At 40.8% G+C, this 23,232-nt stretch overlaps 1 protein-coding gene across 1 annotated transcript in view; it reads left to right on the top strand.

Annotated features, from left to right (window-relative positions):
- The window catches only part of UBE2J1 (ubiquitin conjugating enzyme E2 J1), a 49,587-nt gene extending 26,643 nt beyond the window's left edge, over positions 1–22,944 (top strand). Inside the window, exons 3-8 of the mRNA XM_040350092.1 lie at positions 4,936–5,067; positions 5,152–5,236; positions 6,941–7,046; positions 8,740–8,863; positions 12,214–12,303; positions 20,976–22,944. Of these exons, the coding sequence (XP_040206026.1) occupies positions 4,936–5,067; positions 5,152–5,236; positions 6,941–7,046; positions 8,740–8,863; positions 12,214–12,303; positions 20,976–21,245 (807 nt within the window). The 3' untranslated portion in view covers positions 21,246–22,944. The remainder of the gene's footprint in view (positions 1–4,935; positions 5,068–5,151; positions 5,237–6,940; positions 7,047–8,739; positions 8,864–12,213; positions 12,304–20,975) is intronic.
- The last annotated feature ends 288 nt before the right edge of the window (positions 22,945–23,232 follow it).

The following is a 23,232-nucleotide window of genomic DNA, read 5'->3' as shown; positions in this document are numbered from 1 at the left end:
AGATGGAGCCAAGAGGCCCATGATCACTCTGGATGAACTGCAGAGATCTACAGCTGAGGTGGGAGACTCTGTCCATAGGACAACAATCAGTTGTATACTGCACAAATCTGGCCTTTATGGAAGAGTGGCAAGAAGAAAGCCATTTCTTAAAGATATCCATAAAAAGTGTTGTTTAAAGTTTGCCACAAGCCACCTGGGAGACACACCAAACATGTGGAAGAAGGTGCTCTGGTCAGATGAAACCAAAATCAAACTTTTTGGTAACAATGCAAAATATTATGTTTGGTGTAAAAGCAACACAGCTCATCACCCTGAACACACCATCCCCACTGTGAAACGTGGTGGCAGCATCATGGTTTGGGCCTACTTTTCTTCAACAGGGACAGGGAAGATGGTTAAAATTGATGGGAAGATGGATGGAGCCAAATACAGGACCATTCTGGACGAAAACCTGATGGAGTCTGCAAAAGACCTGAGACTGGGACGGAGATTTGTCTTCCAACAAGACAATGATCCAAAACATAAAGCAACATCTACAATGGAATGGTTCACAAATAAACATATCCAGGTGTTAGAATGGCCAAGTCAAAGTCCAGACCTGAATCCAATCGAGAATCTGTGGAAAGAACTGAAAACTGCTGTTCACAAACGCTCTCCATCCAACCTCACTGAGCTCGAGCGGTTTTGCAAGGAGGAATGGGCAAAAATGTCAGTCTCTCGATGTGCAAAACTGATAGAGACATACCCCAAGCGACTTACAGCTGTAATCGCAGCAAAAGGTGGCGCTACAAAGTATTAACTTAAGGGGGCTGAATAATTTTGCACGCCCAATTTTTCAGTTTTTTATTTGTTAAGAAAGTTTGAAATATCCAATAAATTTCGTTCCACTTCATGATTGTGTCCCACTTGTTGTTGATTCTTCAAAAAAAATTAGTTTTATATCTTTATGTTTGAAGCCTGAAATGTGGCAAAAGGTATATTATATTATAATATAATATAATATTATATATAATATAAAATAAATCTTATCCTCTCCTGTAAAAGCTGAATGGGCTGCACTCCTTCTCACAACCCAGACATAGCATGTTGGCCCTAATGTGACGGTGGGTCCCATTAAGAAAAAGGGTATGGAGCCAAACCTTTTTTAGGAAAACAATCAATATTTGCATACAACTTTAGTTGCCTCTATCTATTGTGCACACTTTGTTACCTATTCATCATATGTTCTGTTAAAAATGTCTAGGTTTGTTTCAAGCTTACTATAATATGTACATTCACCTTGCCTTACTTCCCCAGGATCCCCAAAACCATGGGTGCTGATAACAGATAACAAATTTCCATGCAGGGGATATAAGCACAAAGCATAACACAGAAGTTCACGCAAAAATACAAAGTAAAAGGTGCTATAAGATATAAATTCTAGACTAACAAAGACCATCAGGCCGGGGCTCAATGTGAAATGCCTGAGCCTGCAGACCCAAAGGGAGCAGAACTGTCTGCAGTAATGGGGAGAATAAAACCAAACTAAGCATGGGACAAAACAAAAAAACAAACGCACACAATGGCAGCAGCTGCGAGCGTCGGGGCAGAGAACAGAGTGGCGGGCAAGAGGCCCAGAAATAGAGTAAGAGAAGAGGCAAAGGGGAAGTGGGGAAAAGGAAAGGAAAGGTCCCCCAGGCTGGGAATGGGGTCAAGTTAGTTTGAGATGTCTAGACTGGTCGAGTGCAAAGTAAGAGAATGCATAGGACCACCACAGGGCCCATACGTTAAGAAATTTGGCATGGGAGTCGTGGAGGATTCTGGAAATTTTTCATGGATAATGAGGGTCGTCCGTGTTCTTAACCTCCAAAAATGATACAGCTGTCTTTTTCCAGGCCCTTGCTATTGTGCGCTTAGCTGCGATGAACAGACATGTGGCTAGTTTCTGCTGGCGAGAGAAGAGGCCCGGGATCAGACAATGGAGCAATGCAAGATTGGGGTCCTTGTGGAAGAGGGTAGATAGGAGTCCAAAGACCCTTGACCAAAATCCCACGGGGCGGGGGGGCAGGACCACCATACATTTAATCTCCTCACTGACCACGCCACCACCAGAAGCCTCTATCACTGTAGGATGGGATTGACTTGGCAATGCAGGCTGGGACCCAGTATCAGCGTTGGAGAACCTTATAGGCTGCCTCTAACGTGGCTGTGTTGAAAGAGCACTTCACCATGCTGGACCAGGATTTACTCCAGTCTGCAAGGTCAATGGGGGACGTGTCTCGTTCTCTGGTGACATTTTTAAGCTTTATACTTTCAGCAGAACACTTTCTTTGTCTGTGGGAAACAGGGTTGGCTAGTCTGGGGCAGACATCACCAAAGTTTGCTTTAACTATATATTTTAATTAAACATTGGCAGCATTGTGCTTGCTGGCACCGGAGAGAAAAACATGGATTGAGGAAAGTTTCTTATTCTGCCTCATCATTTTGTACAAATATATTTGTTTTAAATAACAAACCTGTTATACTTACAGTGATGAAAATAAGTATTTGAACACCCTGCTAGTTTGCAAGTTCTCCCACTTGGAAATCATGGAGGGGTCTGAAATTGTCATCGTAGGTGCATGTCCACTGTGAGAGACATAATCAAAAAAAAAAATCCAGAAATCACAATGTATGATTTTTTTAACTATTTATTTGTATGATACAGCTGCAAATAAGTATTTTAACACCTGAGAAAATCAATGTTAATATTTGGTACAGTAGCCTTTGTTTGCAATTACAGCGGTCAAACATTTCTTGTAGTTTTTCACCAGGTTTGCACACACTGGAGGAGGGATTTTGGCCCACTCCTCCACACAGATCTTCTCTAGATCAGTCAGGTTTCTGGGCTGTCGCTGAGAAACACAGAGTTTGAGCTCCCTCCAAAGATTCTCTATTGGGTTTAGGTCTGGAGACTGGCTAGGCCACGGCAGAACCTTGATATGCTTCTTACAGAGCCACTCCTTGGTTATTCTGGCTGTGTGCTTCGGGTCATTGTCATGTTGGAAGACCCAGCCTCGACCCATCTTCAAAGCTCTAACTGAGGGAAGGAGGTTGTTGCCCAAAATCTTGCAATACATGGCCCCGGTCATCCTCTCCTTAATACAGTGCAGTCGCCCTGTCCCATGTGCAGAAAAACACCCCCAAAGCATGATGCTACCACCCCCATGCTTCACAGTAGGGATGGTGTTCTTGGGATGGTACTCATCATTCTTCTTCCTCCAAACACGGTTAGTGGAATTATGACCAAAAAGTTCTATTTTGGTCTCATCTGACCACATGACTTTCTCCCATGACTCCTCTGGATCATCCAAATGGTCATTGGCAAACTTAAGACGGGCCTTGACATGTGCTGGTTTAAGCAGGGGAACCTTCCGTGCCATGCATGATTTCAAACCATGACGTCTTAGTGTATTACCAACAGTAACCTTGGAAACGGTGGTCCCAGCTCTTTTCAGGTCATTGACCAGCTCCTCCCGTGTAGTCCTGGGCTGATTTCTCACCTTTCTTAGGATCATTGAGACCCCACGAGGTGAGATTTTGCATGGAGCCCCAGTCCGAGGGAGATTGACAGTCATGTTTAGCTTCTTCCATTTTCTAATGATTGCTCCAACAGTGGACCTTTTTTCACCAAGCTGCTTGGCAATTTCCCCGTAGCCCTTTCCAGCCTTGTGGAGGTGTACAATTTTGTCTCTAGTGTCTTTGGACAGCTCTTTGGTCTTGGCCATGTTAGTAGTTGGATTCTTACTGATTGTATGGGGTGGACAGGTGTCTTTATGCAGCTAATGACCTCAAATAGGTGCATCTAATTTAGGATAATAAATGGAGTGGAGGTGGACATTTTAAAGGCAGACTAACAGGTCTTTGAGGGTCAGAATTCTAGCTGATAGACAGGTGTTCAAATACTTATTTGCAGCTGTATCATACAAATAAATAGTTAAAAAATCATAAATTGTGATTTCTGGAATTTTTTTTTTTTTGATTATGTCTCTCACAGTGGACATGCACCTACGATGACAATTTCAGACCCCTCCATGATTTCCAAGTGGGAGAACTTGCAAAATAGCAGGGTGTTCAAATACTCATTTTCCTCACTGTAACTGCTCTGTGCAGTGGTTTGCACATAGCAGCCACAATCCTTTTCTTTTTGGGCCCCCTGCCAGCGCTGTTCGCTCCTTGCCTATGCTGAGTGCCCCTAATAGCAGACCTCTTGCTTTGGGGGCACTTGAGCAGGCTCACTACTAAGCCGTGCTCCTGTGAATATGGATGTTGTCTATTCACACACCAAGCGTAGCTTGGCCCCATCCCACTTCCTGCTCTCTTTTCATTTGTTCACTGGCTCCCGCTGCTTTTATGAACCAATTAGAGAGAGACCTGGGAGAGCTGCACCCAAAAGTTTTTTTAACTTGATGCAACCGGGTAAAAAACCCTCTACCTTTAGAGCCACTTTTAATTCTTCATGTCTGAACTAGAAGTAACCCTAGATTTAGTGGTTTTCATTCTTCAAAAATAAATATATATAATTAAAAAATTCCAGCCTATAAATGTATTCCAGCAATTTACCTGATTTCGTTTTTTTTATAAACACATATATGTAACTGATGCGCTTCTATGTGCCTGCATATCTTGGTATTTTAACAAGTAACCCAGGCAGTGAACCGAAAATACTGTACAAGAAAAACTGCGGCTGTGCTAAATCAGAAAGTTTATTTAATTCACTTTTAACCTGAGCTTTGTAGAAACCTGTGCTTATAAACTGTGTAACATCCCTATATTTCTACTTAAATGCTACTAGGTGTCAGTGGGGAGAGTATACCTTTTGTACTTATTTGCAGGATCGGGAACTGTTGACCCCAAATTATTACCAATGGTGGTCACCAACAATATAAGTTAATATATATATTTTTTCCTTTGCAGGATAATCTGTTTGAATGGCACTTTACTGTTCGGGGCCCTCCGGATTCAGATTTTGATGGCGGTGTCTACCATGGCAGAATTGTTCTCCCTCCAGAGTATCCCATGAAACCCCCAAGTATCATTTTGTTAACGGTAACTGCATAATTTTTACTTTAAGCTAACTGTATTCAGACATTCCTTCTTCTACAGTTTTGTCAACTTATTTTATTTTCCCAGGCTAATGGTAGGTTTGAAGTTGGAAAGAAAATATGCCTAAGTATTTCTGGTCATCACCCCGAAACGTGGCAGCCTTCCTGGAGCAGTAAGTACCTCTTTTTATCAACTTAACAGGCGCAATTTCATCTAGTGACAGTGATCTAGTCTTTACTTTCATAGTATAATCCTACCAAGCATTTTGTCTGACAGAGAATTAACTATACCCCCTAAATGAGACCAGTACTTAGTATTTTTGGATGATTAAATATGGAGAAATGGAAGGGCTGAACTGCTTGCCTTTCCTGGAGACATTGCTGCTGTGAATTTCCTGCAGTATTGCTGGCAGAAATGACTTAATCAATGCCCTCAAGCATGCCTTCTCACAGACCTCCTGCCAGATACACAAATTCCAGTGGTTGCACAGTATATAATTTATCAAACTCAGTCTTAAATTATTTATTTTATTTTTATTTATTACAGGTACTTATATAGCGCCGTCTGTTTACGCAGCGCCTGACATATTTATTATACACTCACCTCAGCCCCTGCTTACAATCTAAGGTCCCTAACTCACGTTCATATATACACATACTTAACCCAATTTGCCTGAAATTTGTGTAAGCGAAGAACAATGTAGGAAAATGTTATGCTAAATTATGCAACTTTTCTTTTTTTTTTTTTTCACATTCAGGCTTTTTATAGGTTATGCAGTTGTGCAACATGAACAATATGGGGCAGATCCACAAAGAAATTACGCTGGCGTATCTCTTGATACGCCGCGTAATTTAAAATTTTGCGCTTCGTATCTTTGTTTTGTATCCACAAAACAAGATACGACAGCATCTCGGCTAGAGATGCCATTGGATCTAAGCTGCAATTTTTCGGCGGCCGCTAGGTGGTGTTTACGTCAAATTCTGCGTCGAGTATGCAAACTAGCTATTTACGGCGATCCACGAACGTCCGTCCGGCCGGCACATTGTTTTTACGTCGTTTGCGTTCGGCTTTTTCCGGCGTATAGTTAAAGCTGCTATTATGAGGCGTACTCAATGTTAAGTATGGCCGTCGTTCCCGCGTCCAATTTTGAATTTTTTACGTCGTTTGCGTAAGTCGTTCGCGAATAGGAATTTGCATAGAATGACGTCACCGTCGTAAGCATTGGCTGGTTCCGGTTTAATTTCGAGCATGCGCACTGGGATACCCCCACGGACGGCGCATGCGCAGTTAAAAAAAAAACGGTGTTTACGTCGGGCCACAAAGTATTTACATAAAACACGCCTCCATTACATCCATTTGAATTCCGCGCCCTTACGCCGCCAGAGATACACTACGCCGCCGTAACTTACGGCGCTAATTCTTTGAGGATTCGAAATAAAATAAATAAGTTACGGCGACGTAGTGTATCTTAGATACGCTGCGCCCGGCACAAAGGTACGTGGATCTGCCCCCAGATGTTTTAGAAAGCTAGTACCCAACAACCAATCACTATTGTTGTGTGTGTGTGTGTGTGTTTTTTTTATCTGGTTAGGCCCCACAGGATGTATTTTCTCATCACTCACCTTTTGGTGCTTACCCATCTCTATCTCGAATATCTCTAATAAGTGTTGGAGATATTACAAGTTGATTTCCTCTATCAGTAGTAGCAAGAAAATGTTATGAGTTCCATAAAGTGTTCCCTGCTGGGATCATTACTCAACAGTTTGTACTTCAGGTTCTTGTTTGTCTTGAAGCCAGCACTCAGAGAAGGATTTTCTTTTTTTCTGTACTGCTTAATTGAAACTCACCCTAACCATGTTTATTTTAAACTTTTCAGTACGAACTGCATTGTTGGCTATAATTGGGTTCATGCCCACCAAAGGTGAAGGTGCCATAGGTTCTCTGGATTACACACCTGAAGAAAGAAAAGCACTTGCCAAAAAGTAAGTTCCGGCTGTGTTCTGTATAAAGCCTATCAGTGTGAGAAATATGGATTTTTTTTTCTCACCTTTCAGCAGTTGTATCTCAACCTCCCAGTTTTGTTCAAGAAGCACTCCAGGAAAAAAACGTAAAAAAAAAAAAATTGCTTACTTGCAAAAAGCTAAATCTCAAGTGTTGTACGCCACCTTCCAGATCGCTGCCTGTGATTCAAAATGTACATGTACGTGTAACACCAATAGTATAGTCTTCGCTAATTTTCCAGCACTCTGACAGGAGACTTGCGACTCTCCTTCACAGCAGCTGTCCTGTTTGTTCACTGCATCCTCTCTCTTTACCCAATCACAGAACGCTTGTCCAATCACAGAACTGATTTGCAAAATACAAAGCGTTCTTAGAATGGACAAGTAAGAGGAAGGGCGGACAGTGCAGGTTGTGTGTAGGATAGCTGCAAGTCTGCTGACGTAGCACCCGAAGTATAGTGAAGTAAATGGCAAAAATGATCCAGCAGGGGGCATACACAGTATACGATTTAACTATTTGTAACCCAGAAGATTTAACCTCCCTGGCGGTATGATTATTTCAGAAATAAGGTGCTGAAAGCGGTACCATTATTTGCAAGGAAATTCTGCGTTTTATACTGTAGGCCTGTAATTCTTAGCAATAACTTGCTTAAATCTGTCCAAACAAGAGTCTAGTAGGCATCCCGGGTATGAATTTTTTTTTTTTTTAAAATTATAATATAATAAATAATTATAAATAATTATAACAAATAATAATATAATTATAATAAAAATTATTCAATAATGTAATCAACTCAAAATCACTGAAATTTGCTCAGTTGCAGAATTGTCGTTGTCATTATTTTTATTTTTTTATGACGAATTTCCCCACAAATCGATATCGCACAATTCTGCAAGTGATTATAATTTATTATCGCTGTTTTCTAGCTGCTCTAAAACCATTTTTGACATAAAGGGACACTTTTGGTTGCTATGGACAATCTACAGTTTGCAGGCAGAAAGAACAGTTTTTATTATATAAAAGAACATGCAGGACACTGGACAGACCACTAGGGACAAGGGGGGGGGGGTGTATTTTTTACATACAGTACTGTAATCTATAAGATTACAGTATACTGTATGTAAGGTGTTTGTTTACCTTTTTGAATTTGGCACCGTTCTCCGCTCGTAACGTCGCAGGGAACGGAGATCGGCGGCACACAGAGGCACTGTGTGAATTGAGCGAGCACCCACTCGATCACACAGCGCGGTGGCATCACTGGATCCAGGGACAAGGTAAGTAAACTAAGCCTGTGGATTCTGCGTGGCGAGCCCGAGTCTGACTCGGGGTTACCAATCGTAGCACAAAAATGTAACCCAGAGTCAGACTCTGGAATACCGCCCAGAGGGGTTAAAGGAGATCTCCTGAAGTTCTGTGAGGGGTGGGGGGAAGCAATTTCCTGCAGTGAAACTTTATATATTGCATGTGAAGATTTAAAGGATAACAAAATGTTTAGTATTGGCATCCTTTTACAGGCTATTCTACTTTTCTCTCTACTCTTTATATCGATTTCTGCTGTGTGGCCTACTAGGAGCTACACAGATGCCACTTCAGAAGTCCCCTGACTGGACTCGCAGCCATGCTGCAATCGAATGGCAGGCCATTCACTGTAACAGACCATTGTATTATTTACAGATCTCAGGAGTACTTTTGTGACGCATGCGCATCAACCATGAAGACTGCTTTACTCCCACTAAGTTCAGAATCCAGCCAAGATGACACAGAAGCCAGAGAACTTGCAAGACAGATCAGTTTTACGGTACATGAGCTATGCTTGTTTATTTCTCTTGGTGTACATGTACTACTTTACTGCCTCTTCTAGGAATGCAAGTACTCCAATGCATCAGCAGGGGCAGTGCTGGTGTCCAAAAAATGTGCTATGCCACAGCAAGTTTTTTTTGTAAAAAAAAAATATCTTCATCTGGGCAAATAAAAGACATAGGGCCAGATTCTCGTCCAGCGGCGTATCTCTGCAGCGGCGTAACGTATCCGATTTACGTTACGCCGCCGCAACTTAGACGGGCAAGTGCTGTATTCTCAAAGCACTTGCTCCGTAAGTTGCTGTGTAGCGTAAATCGGCCGGCGTAAGCCCGCCTAATTCAAATTTGGATCAGGGGGGCGTGTTTTATGTAAATGTACTGCGACCCGATGTGATTGACGTTTTTCCCGAATGGCGTATGCGCCGTCCGTGGAATTTCACAGTGTGCATTGCTCCAAAGTATGCCGCAAGGACGTCGTTGGTTTCGACGTGAATGTAAATGACGTCCAGCCCCATTCACGGACGACTTACGCAAACAATGTAACTTTTTCAAATTTCGACGCGGGAACGACGGCCATACTTAACATTGTTACGCTGCAGTTATGCCTTGTATAGCAGGGGCAACATTACGCCGGGAAAAGCCTAACGTAAACGGCGTATCTTTTCTGCGTCGGCCACGCGTACGTTCGGGAATTCGCGTATCTAGCTAATTTACATATTTCAACGCATAAATCAGCTTACACGCCTCTAGCGGCCAGCGTAAAAATGCAGTTAGGCTCCGACGGCGTAAGAGACTTACGCCATTCGGATGTAATAGAAATCTATGCGTAACTGATTCTAAGAATCAGGCGAATAGATACGACGGCTCGTATTCGGACTTACGACGGCGTACATGACGCTACGCCGTGGTAAGTCCTCTGAGAATCCGGGCCACAATTGTTAAAATATAATCATAAAATGCAATTCGTGTGTGTGTGTAATTTTTGTAAAATAAAATTCCCCAGATTTTCTTCCAGAACAACACATGAGATAGAGAGTCACCTCTTCCAAAAGGAGAAGGAAACACATCATCAAAAACCTTTCAAAATGAAGTCTCTCTGCTAAACTGGTCAGTCATTGTTTCCTCCACCTTGAGGAGACACATCGATTGGTACCTGGTAGAAGGGGGCTCAGAAAAAGATTCTCAGCTGCATTCTTTTACTCCCCCCCTCCCCGTGTCTCGCCCTTCTTGACAAATATAATCCTTGCCCCCCAGTCCCTTCCTATTTTTGGGCAAGAAGTGTTCTGGGCCATCTCTCTTTTTAGTGTCTGGGGTAGGTCCAGTAATGGGACTTTACCATCTAGTTGAACTGGCCTAGAGTGATGTGGTTCTCTTTGGGTGGTAGTTGGGGAACATCTCTGCTGGGGATGCGTCAGGAGTTTACTTAACCAGTGGCACCAGGCACCCAGTTTGATTAGGGTATTGTTGCAGTGCCTGGTTTTGGGGGCTTTGAGAGTGCAACACAGACTTCATAAATAGTCGTATTTTAATGGCTCCCATATGCAGAATATGCTCATGACTGTATGTAATGTCGGAGTCAAATAGATGGCTCAATAAAAGCCTTAATTGCGCTTTTGTGTTGCTTTTTGTGTTGTTGTATTGTTGCACAGGCTCTCTGCACACAGAGCTCTGAAAACCTAGCTATCGACTATTGTTCGGTTGCTCAATTTTCAGTGCAGAGGCACCGGGGGGCAGATGCAGCATCCACCTAGGCAAGTATGAATAAAAAAAGAAACCCATACTTCTCTTTTAATGGTTTGTTTGGTACTTCCTATTTTATAAGTACAGGCGGTCACCGGGTAACAAACATCTGACTTACAAATGAATTGTACTTACAAACAGAGGGAGACAATCGGAAGTGAGAGGAAATTATCCTTAGGTAGGGAAACTCACTCCTGTAAGAGTTATTATGAGAAAATGGTACCTCCACTAAAGCTTTATCACCAATCTTTGTTTCTACAACAACCCACAATTGTTAAAATTCAGTTGTCATTGGGGCAGAAAGTGAGGTGAAATCTTCTGAACAGGGGCACAGACAGCAAAACAAACGTTACAGGGGTGATGACCCTTCACTATGCTATCCAAAAAACGAAAAAAAAAAAAACTTTTTTTTGTCTGGAGTTACCTTTAACCACTTAAGCCCCGGACCATATTGCTGCCTAAACACCCAAGGGGTTTTTACAGTTCGGGACTGCGTCGCTTTAACAGACAATTGCGCGGTTGTGCGACGTGGCTCCCAAACAAAATTGGCGTCCTTTTTTCCCCACAAATAGAGCTTTCTTTTGGTGGTATTTGATCACCTCTGCGGTTTTTATTTTTTGCGCTATAAACAAAAATAGAGCGACAATTTTGAAAAAAATTCAATATTTTTTACTTTTTGCTGTAATAAATATCCCCCAAAAACATATATAATTTTTTTTTTCCTCAGTTTAGGCCGATACGTATTCTTCTACCTATTTTTGGTAAAAAAAATCGCAATAATCGTTTATCGGTTGGTTTGCGCAAAATTTATAGCGTTTACAAAATAGGGGATAGTTTTTTTGCATTTTTATTTTTTTTATTTATTTTTACTACTAATGGCGGCGATCAGCGATTTTTTTCGTGACTGCGACATTATGGCGGACACTTCGGACAATTTTGACACATTTTTGGGACCATTGTCATTTTCACAGCAAAAAATGCATTTAAATTGCATTCTTTATTGTGAAAATGACAGTTGCAGTTTGGGAGTTAAACACAGGGGGCGCTGTAATATTTAGGGATCACTGTGTATGTGTTTACTAGTGTAGGGGGGTGTGGCTGTAGGAATGACATCATCGATCGGGTCTTCCCTATAAAGGGAATCACCCGATCGATGCGCCGCCACAGTGAAGCACGGAGAAGCCGTGTTTACACACGGCTCTCCCCGTTCTTCAGCTCCGGGGAGCGATCGCGACGGAGCGGCTAAAAACAAATAGCCGCGCCGTCGTCCCGGATCGCTCCCCAAGCGGACCCGACCTCCGCATGTACCGTGGGGGGTCCCGATAGGACCCCCCACCCACGTCTAGCAGAGGACGTACAGGTACGTACATGTGCCTGTCCGTGCCATTCTGCTGACGTATATGTACATGAGGAGGTCGGGATGTGGTTAAAAAATGTACGTGTTACAACTTGCATACAAATTCAACCTAAGAACAAACCTACAGACCCGATCTTGTTTGTAACCCGGGGACCACCTATACTTTGACACGTTCAAAATACTGTATTAAAGACCTTTGACTTGTGGTAATACATTATCAATATTTTGTATCTCCTTTATGATCATCTACAGGTAAATCCTCCTGGAATTTCTCAAGCAGAAGGAAGTGGCACTATACCAAAACCACCCGAAACAGAACAGAATACTGACGCAGTGCTTCAGGTATAATTTTTCAAAATTTTTTTTGTTCTACAGTTGCGTTATTTTAATCCCAAGGGCCTTCTCTAAAATATATAAGCAAAATGAAAAAGGCCACCACTTTTATATCTAACATAAGTAAGGGCTCATGTACACCACAGCTTTTGACATTTGTTTTTGACATTTGTTTTGGAAAAGCTCCTAAACTTAACTCCATAAAAGCCTGTGTGTCCATGTACAGATAGGCTTTTTCAAGAGTTTAGAAGCTGCTGCGGTTCAATTCCACTGTACGTGGAAGAATCGCATTCAGGATAGGAAAGTTTTGACCGCTGGCTGCGGGAAAACGCATTTCCGGGCCATGGAAACCTAAGGTGCGTAATGAGAGGGCAGTTCACAAACGGTGAACTGCCCTCTAGACAGCAAAAACCAAGTCCTAACTGCTTGATTTTCATTGAAAACAGAGGTTTCCCCCGGTCATTCTCCAGGATGATCAAACAAGATGGGGTATGCCTCCCTACAGAAAGAGAACGGTGTGAACATCCCACTCAAAAGTAGGAAAAGAGTTCCCAAATGCATTTACCTAAAAACTTGGAAAGGATACCTTTTGGGCCTCATTTGCCAACAGAGATTGGTGTGCAATCCTGGTGGTCTTGGATTCCGTACAGAATAATGCCCCGTACACACCATCACTTTATGTGATGAAAAAAACCGACATTTTCTGTGAAGTAAAAAATGACGTTTTTGAAACTTCAATTTTCAAAGACGAAGTTGCCTACACACCATCGTTTTTCTCACAATGTTCTAGCAAAGCGAGGTTACGTTCTCACCACTTTTTCCATTGAAGCTTGCTTCATAAGTAGCTTCTGGGCATGCGCGGGTGAAAAAACGTTGTTTTAAACGACGTTTTTTACTACACACGGTCAATTTCTGTGAAGTAAAAGTTGACGTTTTGAAAAACGACACATAAAATTGAAGCATGCTTCAATTTTTTTTGGTCGTTTTTTAGAAGACATAAAACTACGTTTTCCCCCACACACGGTCAATTAAAGTGACGTTTTTAAAAACGTCATTTTTTTTCATCACATAAAGTGATGGTGTGTACGGGGCATTAGGCTTTCCATTAGATCGCTAAAAGTCTATACAACAGCCTTGTCAGTATATCTCGACCAATCCCAGCATCTCACCCACTTACCAAATGTTTATCACTTTCTAGGATACATTCGTGAAATGTCATGTACATTTGACCCTAGGAACCATCTTTAGTTCTGTCAGTTCTTAGAAAACCTTCCTTCCAATGTATCATGTAGTTTGCCACGCTAAAATGGTAATGCGCAAACACAACTTAAATGTACTAATAGGTAATTCCAATACAGAGTCCACATAATAAAAGTGAAAAAAATACAGTGAACAAAGAAACTTGACAAAGAAATGGTGCTCAATCCACTTTAGTGACCACCACGTGAGCCATCACTGACTGTAAAGGATGGGTTCTTACCAGAACGGAATGACCCCCATAACAGAGTCAAATCAGCCTGTTACTGACAATCCCCTTGAGCCGTATTGCGGCTCACAGTACTTGGCTGGAATTCCATAATGTAGCTCACTCTCCCGGGTGTTGTAGAATCCGTAGTAACCATATGTTACCCAAGTATCCACATACAATCAAAATGGTGAAATCCACATAATGTAAGTCTAGCTAAAACTTTTATTGGACTAAAAAGTACAAAATCTACTCGTATGATAAAAATAGGTAAGTGATTTAAGAAAACAATCCTGGGTTGTGTAGCAAAGTCTTGCGTTTCGACATAAGTGATAATAGGTTGATGACACCACTTGTGATGAAATGCGTTGAGGGGAGCTAATGGACACGACGTCCCCGCCCCTCTTTTGGATCTACAACTTTGAAGTATTGATTGGAGACTTTGCTGTGTAACCCGGGATTGTATTCTTCTTAAAGCGCTTACCTATTTTTATCATGCGAGTAGAGTGACATAATCATGGCTTGGCAAAACATGGCTGGAGCCTGCAAATGCGGGAGGAAGACTGGGTGAAGATGAAAGCCCTGTCAGCGCTAGAGGGCTTTGTTTTAAGGTAAATCTCTCAATGTGCAGCACCATGGCAGTTGCAGATCAAACATAAGCAGCTTCCTTGGCTGTAAAGGATAGAAGGGTTCAATTAGGCTTTTAATGGATTTTAAATAGTATACTTATTACACTTAGCAGCCCTCAAAATTTACACTCGCCTGCTCGCATTTTGCGAGTAAATTTTGAGGGCTGGCGAGTGTGGGCTGCCTGGGAGCAGGGGGGGGCGAGCAAGGAGAGGAGAGTCGCTGCTGTCGTCGCCGCCACCGCCTGGTTGTTCAAACTGCGTGGAACATAACAGCTTTCAATTCAATAGCTGTGTTCCCCGCCGCGTGCGTCATATACAGCCCCTCCCCCTTGTCCGGGCACTTTGATAGACAGATCACCCGTCCCAGGATTGGACGGTGATCTGTCTATCAAAGTTTCCCGGTTTTTATTTTTTGCGCTATAAAAGAAAAATACTGAAAATTCTGTAAAAAAAAAAAAATATATATATATATATATATATATATATATATATATATATATATATATATATATAATAAATTTTCTGATCACTTTTATTGTAAACATACCTTGTAATAGGAATATGGCATGACTGGTCCTCTTTACAGTGAGATATGGGGTCAATAAGACCCCACATCTCACCTCTAGGCTGGGAAGCCCGAAATAAATAAATAAAAAAACGATCCTGGCTTCGATCGTAGCGGTGAGTCGGTAGAAGCACTGGAAGGTGTCCCCTCTCGCCTCCCGTAAGAACGATTAAGCGTCAGAACAGCCTCTATGATCATTCTTATGGTGTAGGGAATCACCGTCTGAAAAAGCTGATATCTGAATGATGCCTGTAGCTGCACCCATCATTCAGATATCCTCGCACAAAGTCAAGGATGTCATACGACGGACGGGAAGTGGTTAATTTTTTTTTTTTTAACAAAGTTGTCCATTTATACAATATTTCAAACACATAGCATGTACATACCAAAATAGATTCTCCTACTCCTCCTGAGTACGGCAATACCACATGTGTGAGACTTCCGCAGCCTGGCCACATGCAGAGGCCGAGTACAGCCGAGTATGGCTGGGTATTGCGGCGTATGGCAGAGCATGGATGGATGGCTGGATGTGTGACTGCAATTGGCAGAGCATCGCTGCTGCATCCAGCCCACAGCGCTGCTGCCACCGATCCCTCCCCTTCTCCACTCACAATGTACCCATCGGTACGCAGAGGGGAGAGCGGAAACGGCGTCATGTCATGACGCCGGTTTGTTTACAAGTGATCGCTTTGTCATTTGATGGAGCGATCACGTGGTAAACGGCCGCTATCAGCGGCCATTTACCGTGATGCGCCGGGTCCCCTGGACCTGGTGGGCACGGATACTCCTGTGTGCGCAATTCTGGGGGTTAGTCAATGTACGCCCTCCCAGAATTATCGAGCTGCACTGTAGCCGTCATTTGGCTATAGTGCAGTCAGCAAGCGGTTAAGATTCATCGAGCCACTATTTGTGACAGCCATAACGGACTAAAGGAAAGCAATGAGCAAAGAAAAATGCAATGCTAATCCTCACTATAAGTGGAGTAGGTGTCTACAGACACCAGTTAGTTTTTATTGCTGTGTCCCTGTTGGGAAGATTCACCCTCTTTATTTGTCCTGTTTACTGTTATCGAAAGTAAAAAAAAAAAATCCCAAATGTTTTAGGTTGACATCCGAACAGAAATAGGTGACCTTGGTGATCTACTAGATTCCCTTACTTTGGATAGATGTCCTCTCACTTCCTGTTTGGGCTCTGGGAGAGGAAGTGAAGAGAAATCTCTGCAATAAGACACCAGATTAAAAAAAAAACTGTTATAACCTTCCCGTTATAACCTTCACGTTATAACCTTCACTTGCCGACTGCAATACACACACACACACACACACATATATACTTTGCGGCTTGCAAGTGGTTTACAGGGATTATGGCTGAAGATATCGGCTGTAACATCCAATATCGCTTTTTTTTAACAGCCAGCGGCATGAAAGCGTTCCGAGCGGCTCTAGATCCGCTGGAAGGATTTTAAAAATGGTGGGAGGGGACGCTGCCCCCCCCCCCCCCCCCTCTCTGCTACTGTTGCTCGCCAGTGTTTTTCGGGCTTACTGTTTCTGCCTGCCGGTTGATGTCACATCCAGTCCAGGCTGGAAGTAAACAATTTTTTTTTTTTTTTTTTTTTTTTTTAAGCATAGGATCAACTTTCTTTTTTTTTTTTTTTTTTTTTGCTTTTAAAGAAATGTGGAGTCTTTTTGACCCAAGACCTGTCTATAAAAAGGACCCAGCATCCTTATTTCTATTAAATGGGATGTTTACATTCCTTGTAATAGGAATAAAAGTGCTAATTTTTTTTTATAAAAGGACAGTGTAAAAATTAAAAAGTAAAATAAATAAGAAAAAAAAACATTTAAAGCACCCCCCATCCCTTCGTGCTCTCGCGCAGAAGCAAATGCATATGTAAATCGCGCATTGCGGCTATTCAGTAATGGTATTCGCACCAACATGTTGGGTATCACCACAAACGTTGGAGCAATTCTAGCACTAGACCTTCTCTGTAACTCAAAACAGGTAGTAAAGGTGTTTGGGGGTTATAAGTAATTTCCTAGAAAATAAATACTGATTTAAACTTGTAAACAAAGTGCAAGAAAAAGCCAGGTCTTAAAGTGGTTAAGGCACATTAATTAGGGTAATTAATATTTTTAGATTTTTTTTTTAAATTCTCTGTTAATTACAATTGTTGAACTTCAATCCCCGTACAGGAAAATGCCTAAAATCTATAAACAATTTATGACCAATTGATGACCTGATATGTGGCAAAATCTAGGTATCTTTTTAAGGTCCCTGTAGTCCAGATAAATAGGAAAACGCTCAATGCAATTTTTTTTTTACTAATACCGGTTATGGAAGATGTTATACATTAAATACGCTGCATTTTTTTTTTCTGCCAGTCATAAAACAATTTAAATGTAATAGTCAGTATTAAAAATGTTGGTATGCAATGTAGTTGAAAACATCATTATAAATAAATAAATAATAATAAAAATGCCATAAATCTATCCCCTATTTTATAGACGCTATAACTTTTGCGCAAACCAAAAGGCGTTTTTTTCTTTTTACCAAAAATATGTAGAAGAATACATATCGGCCTAAACTGATGAAGATTTTTTTTTTTTTTTTTAAATTGGGGACATTTATTAATATATATTTAAAAAAAAAAAGTCTTCATCAGTATCTATCTATCTATCTATCTATCTATCTATCTATCTATCTATCTATCTATCTATCTATCTATCTATATCTATGTATCTATCTGTATCTATCTGTATCTATCTGTATCTATATATATATATATATATATATATATATATATATATATATATATATATATAATGTGTGTGTATATATATATATATATATATATATATATATATATATATATATATATATATATATATATATATATATATATATATATATATATATATATATATATATATAATTATATCATTTTTTTTTATGTTTTTCAAAATCCTTGTTTTTTTTTTCGCGCAAAAAATTAAAACCGCAGCGGCGATCAAATACCACAAAAAGACATACATTTTGTTTGGGTACAACGTTGCATGACTGCGCAATTATCAGTTAAAGACGCAGTGCCGTATGGCAATACATGGCCTGATCAGGAAGGGGGCAAATCCTTCCAGGGCTGAAGTGGTTAATGTTCTATCTAACAAACCTTTGGCTCGCCAGGAACCTATGTTTTTAAAGTCTTGTTTAAAATCTTTCAAAATTTCTAAACAAAAATGATTTCCAAATTTTGCTTAAATCGCCTGTGTAGTAAGCAACAAAAGAGAACTGATGGCTTCCAATACAAGATTTTAACTGTAATACTTCCGGAGAGATAATCTGGCATTCCAGTCAGTGGTGAGGGGTATCTAGGCAGAAGATGGTTATTTGCATTACCGAGGGGGCACTGAGGGAGTTGGAGGCTGTGATATCAAGCTTTTTTTTTTTGTTTTTCCTTAAATATGAAATGTGATGAGAGCTTCTTATTTATGTAATACCGCTTCTATAATTGTAAGTATTAATTTGGCATTTGCCTAATTCTCCCAGTCTGTGGTACTTATATAACACATCCATTATGGGAGTGCATGGAGCCTGGTCCTGAGCCAAAGCAGCTGCTGTTGGACTTTTGTAAATGCAATCTAAATTCAGTGATAAATTGTGCTCAAATCCTAGATAAGCTGCACTTTATTTATTTATTTGTTTATTTTAGCGGCGATGGGCCTGGGGATTGGTATAGACAAAAACACGTCTAATAACGTCAGACCATCTGTTGTGGCAGGCTTTGCATTTTACAGGCTCAGTAACTGGGGGAATACCCTCCAATGACGACTTCACGCAATCACTAGAGCAGTTTGGTGGTGCTTTTTTTTTTTTTTTTTTTTTTTAAAAGCCCCTTTTTATCTTGAATGCTCTATGTTATATGGGGGAACTTACACAAAGAACAAGGACAATTCACATGTAGTGTATGACGTAGTTGATGACTGAGACCTGTCTCAATGGAAATGCATTAAGCTGCAGAAAGCTTACTCCACATTCAGTTACATTTGCTGCTTGATCTCATTTATGCTGTAGGCTAAGCAGACAACTGCCTAACAAAACAAAGTACTCTGGAACAAACCGTTAACTCTAAACGCTAAAGCTTCCTATGCAAAGACAAATGCAGAATAATTGTTTTTGTGGAACACTTAAACTGATGAACTGTGCATTAATATTTGTAACTTGTGCAAACATATTTGCTTTGTCTTATCTCCTGATGTTATAGTATGCTTTTTGTATAGGCATTAGCGTTTTAAAGGATTAGATTTTAGCTTTGTCTTTCCAACACAGTTCTGGTCTAATTCTTGAAGAATATATCTTCGTATTGTGATCTCAAGTTTTGTGCTACTTAAAGGAGAAGTAGAGCCAAAGCTCATTTGGCCTTACTTCTCCTGTGAATCACAGTTATCCAGTTATTTCTACACTGCTGTGACCTGTTTTTAGCAGACAGAGGGCTGAAGCCGGCTGACGTCAGAGCTGGTCCAGGTTCGGGGAAAGATCGCGACCATATGGTTAGGATCCACACACACGACACACAGATAACACTTTGACTGCCTGGTCATAAAGGGGGGTAATGTCAAGTGGTTAACATTCAGTTGATGCATATTGGTATTTAGTGTATGGAAAGTTTATCAGTTGTACATAAAATGCTGATATGACATGCCACCATACATCATACTATAACTTTTTTTTATGCCACCAGCTTTTTATATTTATTGTATTTTGTTATTGCCTAAGATACTGTGCAATCCTATAGAAATCCACTGCCCAGTAGTGTTATTTTGGGAGGAGAAAGATGGATATTTTTATAGATGGATATAGACCTAAATATCCCCATATTTTATCACTTCAAAGACCCTTCAAGTACAGTAAAATACCTGTTGATCTGCAAGAAATGCTCTCTGCTCTTAAGCCTTGTTGTGAGCTGACACCACAAATGATTTTTGTGTACTGAGTGGTCAATTCTGTCCATGGGCTTTTGGCAAAATTCTGGACCCTATACAGCAACATAAAGACTAATTCCGCGTACACACAACTGTTATTCATGTCATGGAAAAAAAACGTATCGTAGATACGTTACACCGCCGCAATTTTTCATCGCAAGTGCCTGATTCACCAAGCACTTGCGATGAAAACTATGCCGGCGGCCTCCGGCGCAAGGCGGGCCAATTCAAATGGGCGTGTGCCATTTAAATTAGGCGCGCTCCCGCGCCGGACCTACTGCGCATGCTCTGTTTCCGAACTCCCGCCGTGCTTTGCGCGAAGTGACGTCATTTTTTCCAACGGCGGCGCGTAGCATAATTCCGTATTCCCGGACGGCTTACGCAAACAACGTTATTTTTTAAATTTCTACGCGGGAACGACGGCCATACTTTATACAGCAATACGATTGCTGTGTAAAGTTAAGGCACCAAAAAAACGACTAACTTTGCGACGGGAAACCTAGACTAGCGGCGACGTAGCGAACGCGAAAAACCGGCGTGGATCGCCGTAACTCCTAATTTGCATACCCGACGCTGGTTTACGACGCGAACTCCCCCCAGCGGCGGCCGCGGTATTGCATCTTAAGATCCGACAGTGTAAAACAATTACACCTGTCGGATCTTATGGATATCTATGCGTAACTGATTCTATGAAGATACGCCGTAGTATCTGCTCTGTGAATCTGGCCCATAATGTGTTCTTATGAGGGAAAATTGCATACAAATTGGTTTCTTTTTGTTTTTCTGCTGTTATTTATACTAATGGTAGCTCCATACCATATTTGAAATTTGAAAATGAAAGAACAAATAACTATTTTTGACTTCTCATGTTAATAATAATATAACAGTTGTTGATTGGGTTTTTTATTGAGAATATCTTTTTGTGGTTCCAGAACAATAGCAAACTGACAGTTGGGGTCACAGTAAAATGATATACACTAGGACATATTGGAAAAACACCTGTGCACTGTTCCCTAATGCAGCAACCCCCCTTTTTTTTAAATCAGGCTGAGATCCATGATAGAGAAGCTCCATCTGGTGAAGAAGAGGAACAGCCAGCCCCAACTCCCAATGTGTCCAGGAGCCCTCGGCAGAGACGAGCACAGCAGAGGAGAAACCCGGCTTCTCCAGGGCTCATCCCAGTCCAGCAACATACTGGCGATGCAAGCAACACCGGATCAACACTGCTGATAGTATTGCTGACCTTAGCATTGGCAGTGCTTATTTTCCGTAGAATATACTTGGCCAACGACTACATTTTTGACTATGAGCTATAAGGTTTGGTTGGTTCTGTAAGGAATTGACATGAACACTTGTTAAAATGTGTATCGGTTATGACAACTGTTTAAGGGAATGACTTTCTGTTAAAAAACAAAACATTTATCTGCTTAAATGGCTGTCTATGGCATACTATAATATTGTTGCTGGAGTTGGCTGGATCTTTCTTCCAATCAGGCTATACACTTTGAACAAGTGCTTTGTTTATACCCATGTTTATATGTTTAATGAACAAAGAGAATAATGGGTAGCACACCTCCCATTTTGTAGAAAAGAAAACTACTGCACTCCCATGATAAATATACTGATGCAAATAAAGTCATTTTTTCTTTCTTTTTTTTTTAATCCTAGAGTGATATGTTAAACGGAGGGAATGCTGTAAACATTACCTTGTGGCTTGGGTTGAGTGTACAAGAGCTACTCCTCTGAGCACTTAAAAAAGGGCGTGAATTACTCTTGTGCTTTAATTTTTTTAGAACCTTATTTTGTAGTAGATTGCTTTTGCAAATTTTTTTTCTATTTCATGATAAACATCCATTGGGCCAAACAATTGGGTCATTGCTGTCATGTTCCTAGGGCTGAATCTGTCTATCTACACCAGTGGTGGTCAACTTTTTTTTGACATGGGGGGGCCTCGAGTGCAGCCCTTTTGTATCTCCAATGGACCACACAAGCTGTAATATATTGGAATGGTCAGTGAATGTAGACCTGCAACAGCAGAGGGTCAATGGCTCCACACATGCTTCTCTAGCAAAGAAGTCCATTATTGTGTGGTGGAAGTGTCGGTTATGAGTTAACTTTACATCCAGGATTAGAAACGCTCAATTAGTGCACAGCTTTAATCAGTAGTGACACTGCTCTAAGCACCTGTATTTTTTTAACAGGGACATTTTTTTACCAGTTCAGTTTTACCTAGTGTCACACAGTTTGGGAAAATGACATGGTGTTCAGATAGACATATGACATAGTGAGTTGATTTACTTTTGGGTTGTCCCAAGAATAGTGATAGAGGGGAAATCATCCGATGGGGACACTAGTTCTGATGAGCTTGGGGGGGCCCCCTATGAATTTTCTCAATATGCAGGAATTTCCTCTCGCTTTGTGTTTTGGCTATGGAGCTGAAAGTGATGGTGTATATCCCCAATGGACACAGATGGTGCAAAGAAAAAAACCACAGGGATTATAACCCGTCCTCACTTTATCCAAAACATGAAAAGTTTTGCCTACAGTTCTACTTTAAGCATAGATTGGCTAGCTAGTTCATTTGTTTCAGAGCTACATTTTTATTAATCAAGCAAATTTATTTATACTTCTTTTTTTAACTTGGCAAAGACTTTTCCAAAAAGGACTGTTTCTGAAAAGAAGTCTTGGGGAAAAAACAAAATCAACATGTAATAATACATCACAACATGTTACAAAAAAGAAAGTGGCCGAAAAATTTTCTTGCAATTTTCTTTTTTTTGTTATTTCTGTTTGTTTTTGAGGAGAGGGATTCAGGGTTTGTCTCTGAAGATAACATGGTCAGTATCCTGTAGTCTTTCTTCAGATGTATATCTTGCTTTTTTAAATTAAAAGTAAATACCGGTACTTAATTTTGTTTATTCTTGCATTTATTCTAATGTACTATATGTAATTACCTAAAGTTATTGTTTCTTGAAAAATAATATGTCAACAATAAATTAAGCGTATTGAGTTTTATTCTGAAATCTCATCTGAAAGTTTAAATATGTGCTTTTGATATAGCTAGCTGTCTTTCATAGCACCAGTTTTAGACAGGAGCAATCTCATAAAAGAATAAAAAAAAAAATATGTTTTTGGGATCCAAATATCTCCCCCTCCGTAACCTCAAGCCACATCATAGAGGCAGCAGGAAAGCAGGCAGTTGGTGTACAATGCAGGGGTTTTGGGTGAACTGGGCTGACTTCTCAGTCGGTTACCGGCTCTTTAGCAGGAAAGGACTGCACCTTAATGGGGAGGGTGCAGCTC

This window comes from Rana temporaria, chromosome 4 (genome assembly GCF_905171775.1).
Source record: "Rana temporaria chromosome 4, aRanTem1.1, whole genome shotgun sequence".
Lineage (NCBI taxonomy): Eukaryota > Metazoa > Chordata > Amphibia > Anura > Ranidae > Rana > Rana temporaria.
This window is presented reverse-complemented; position numbering and strand designations above follow the sequence as displayed.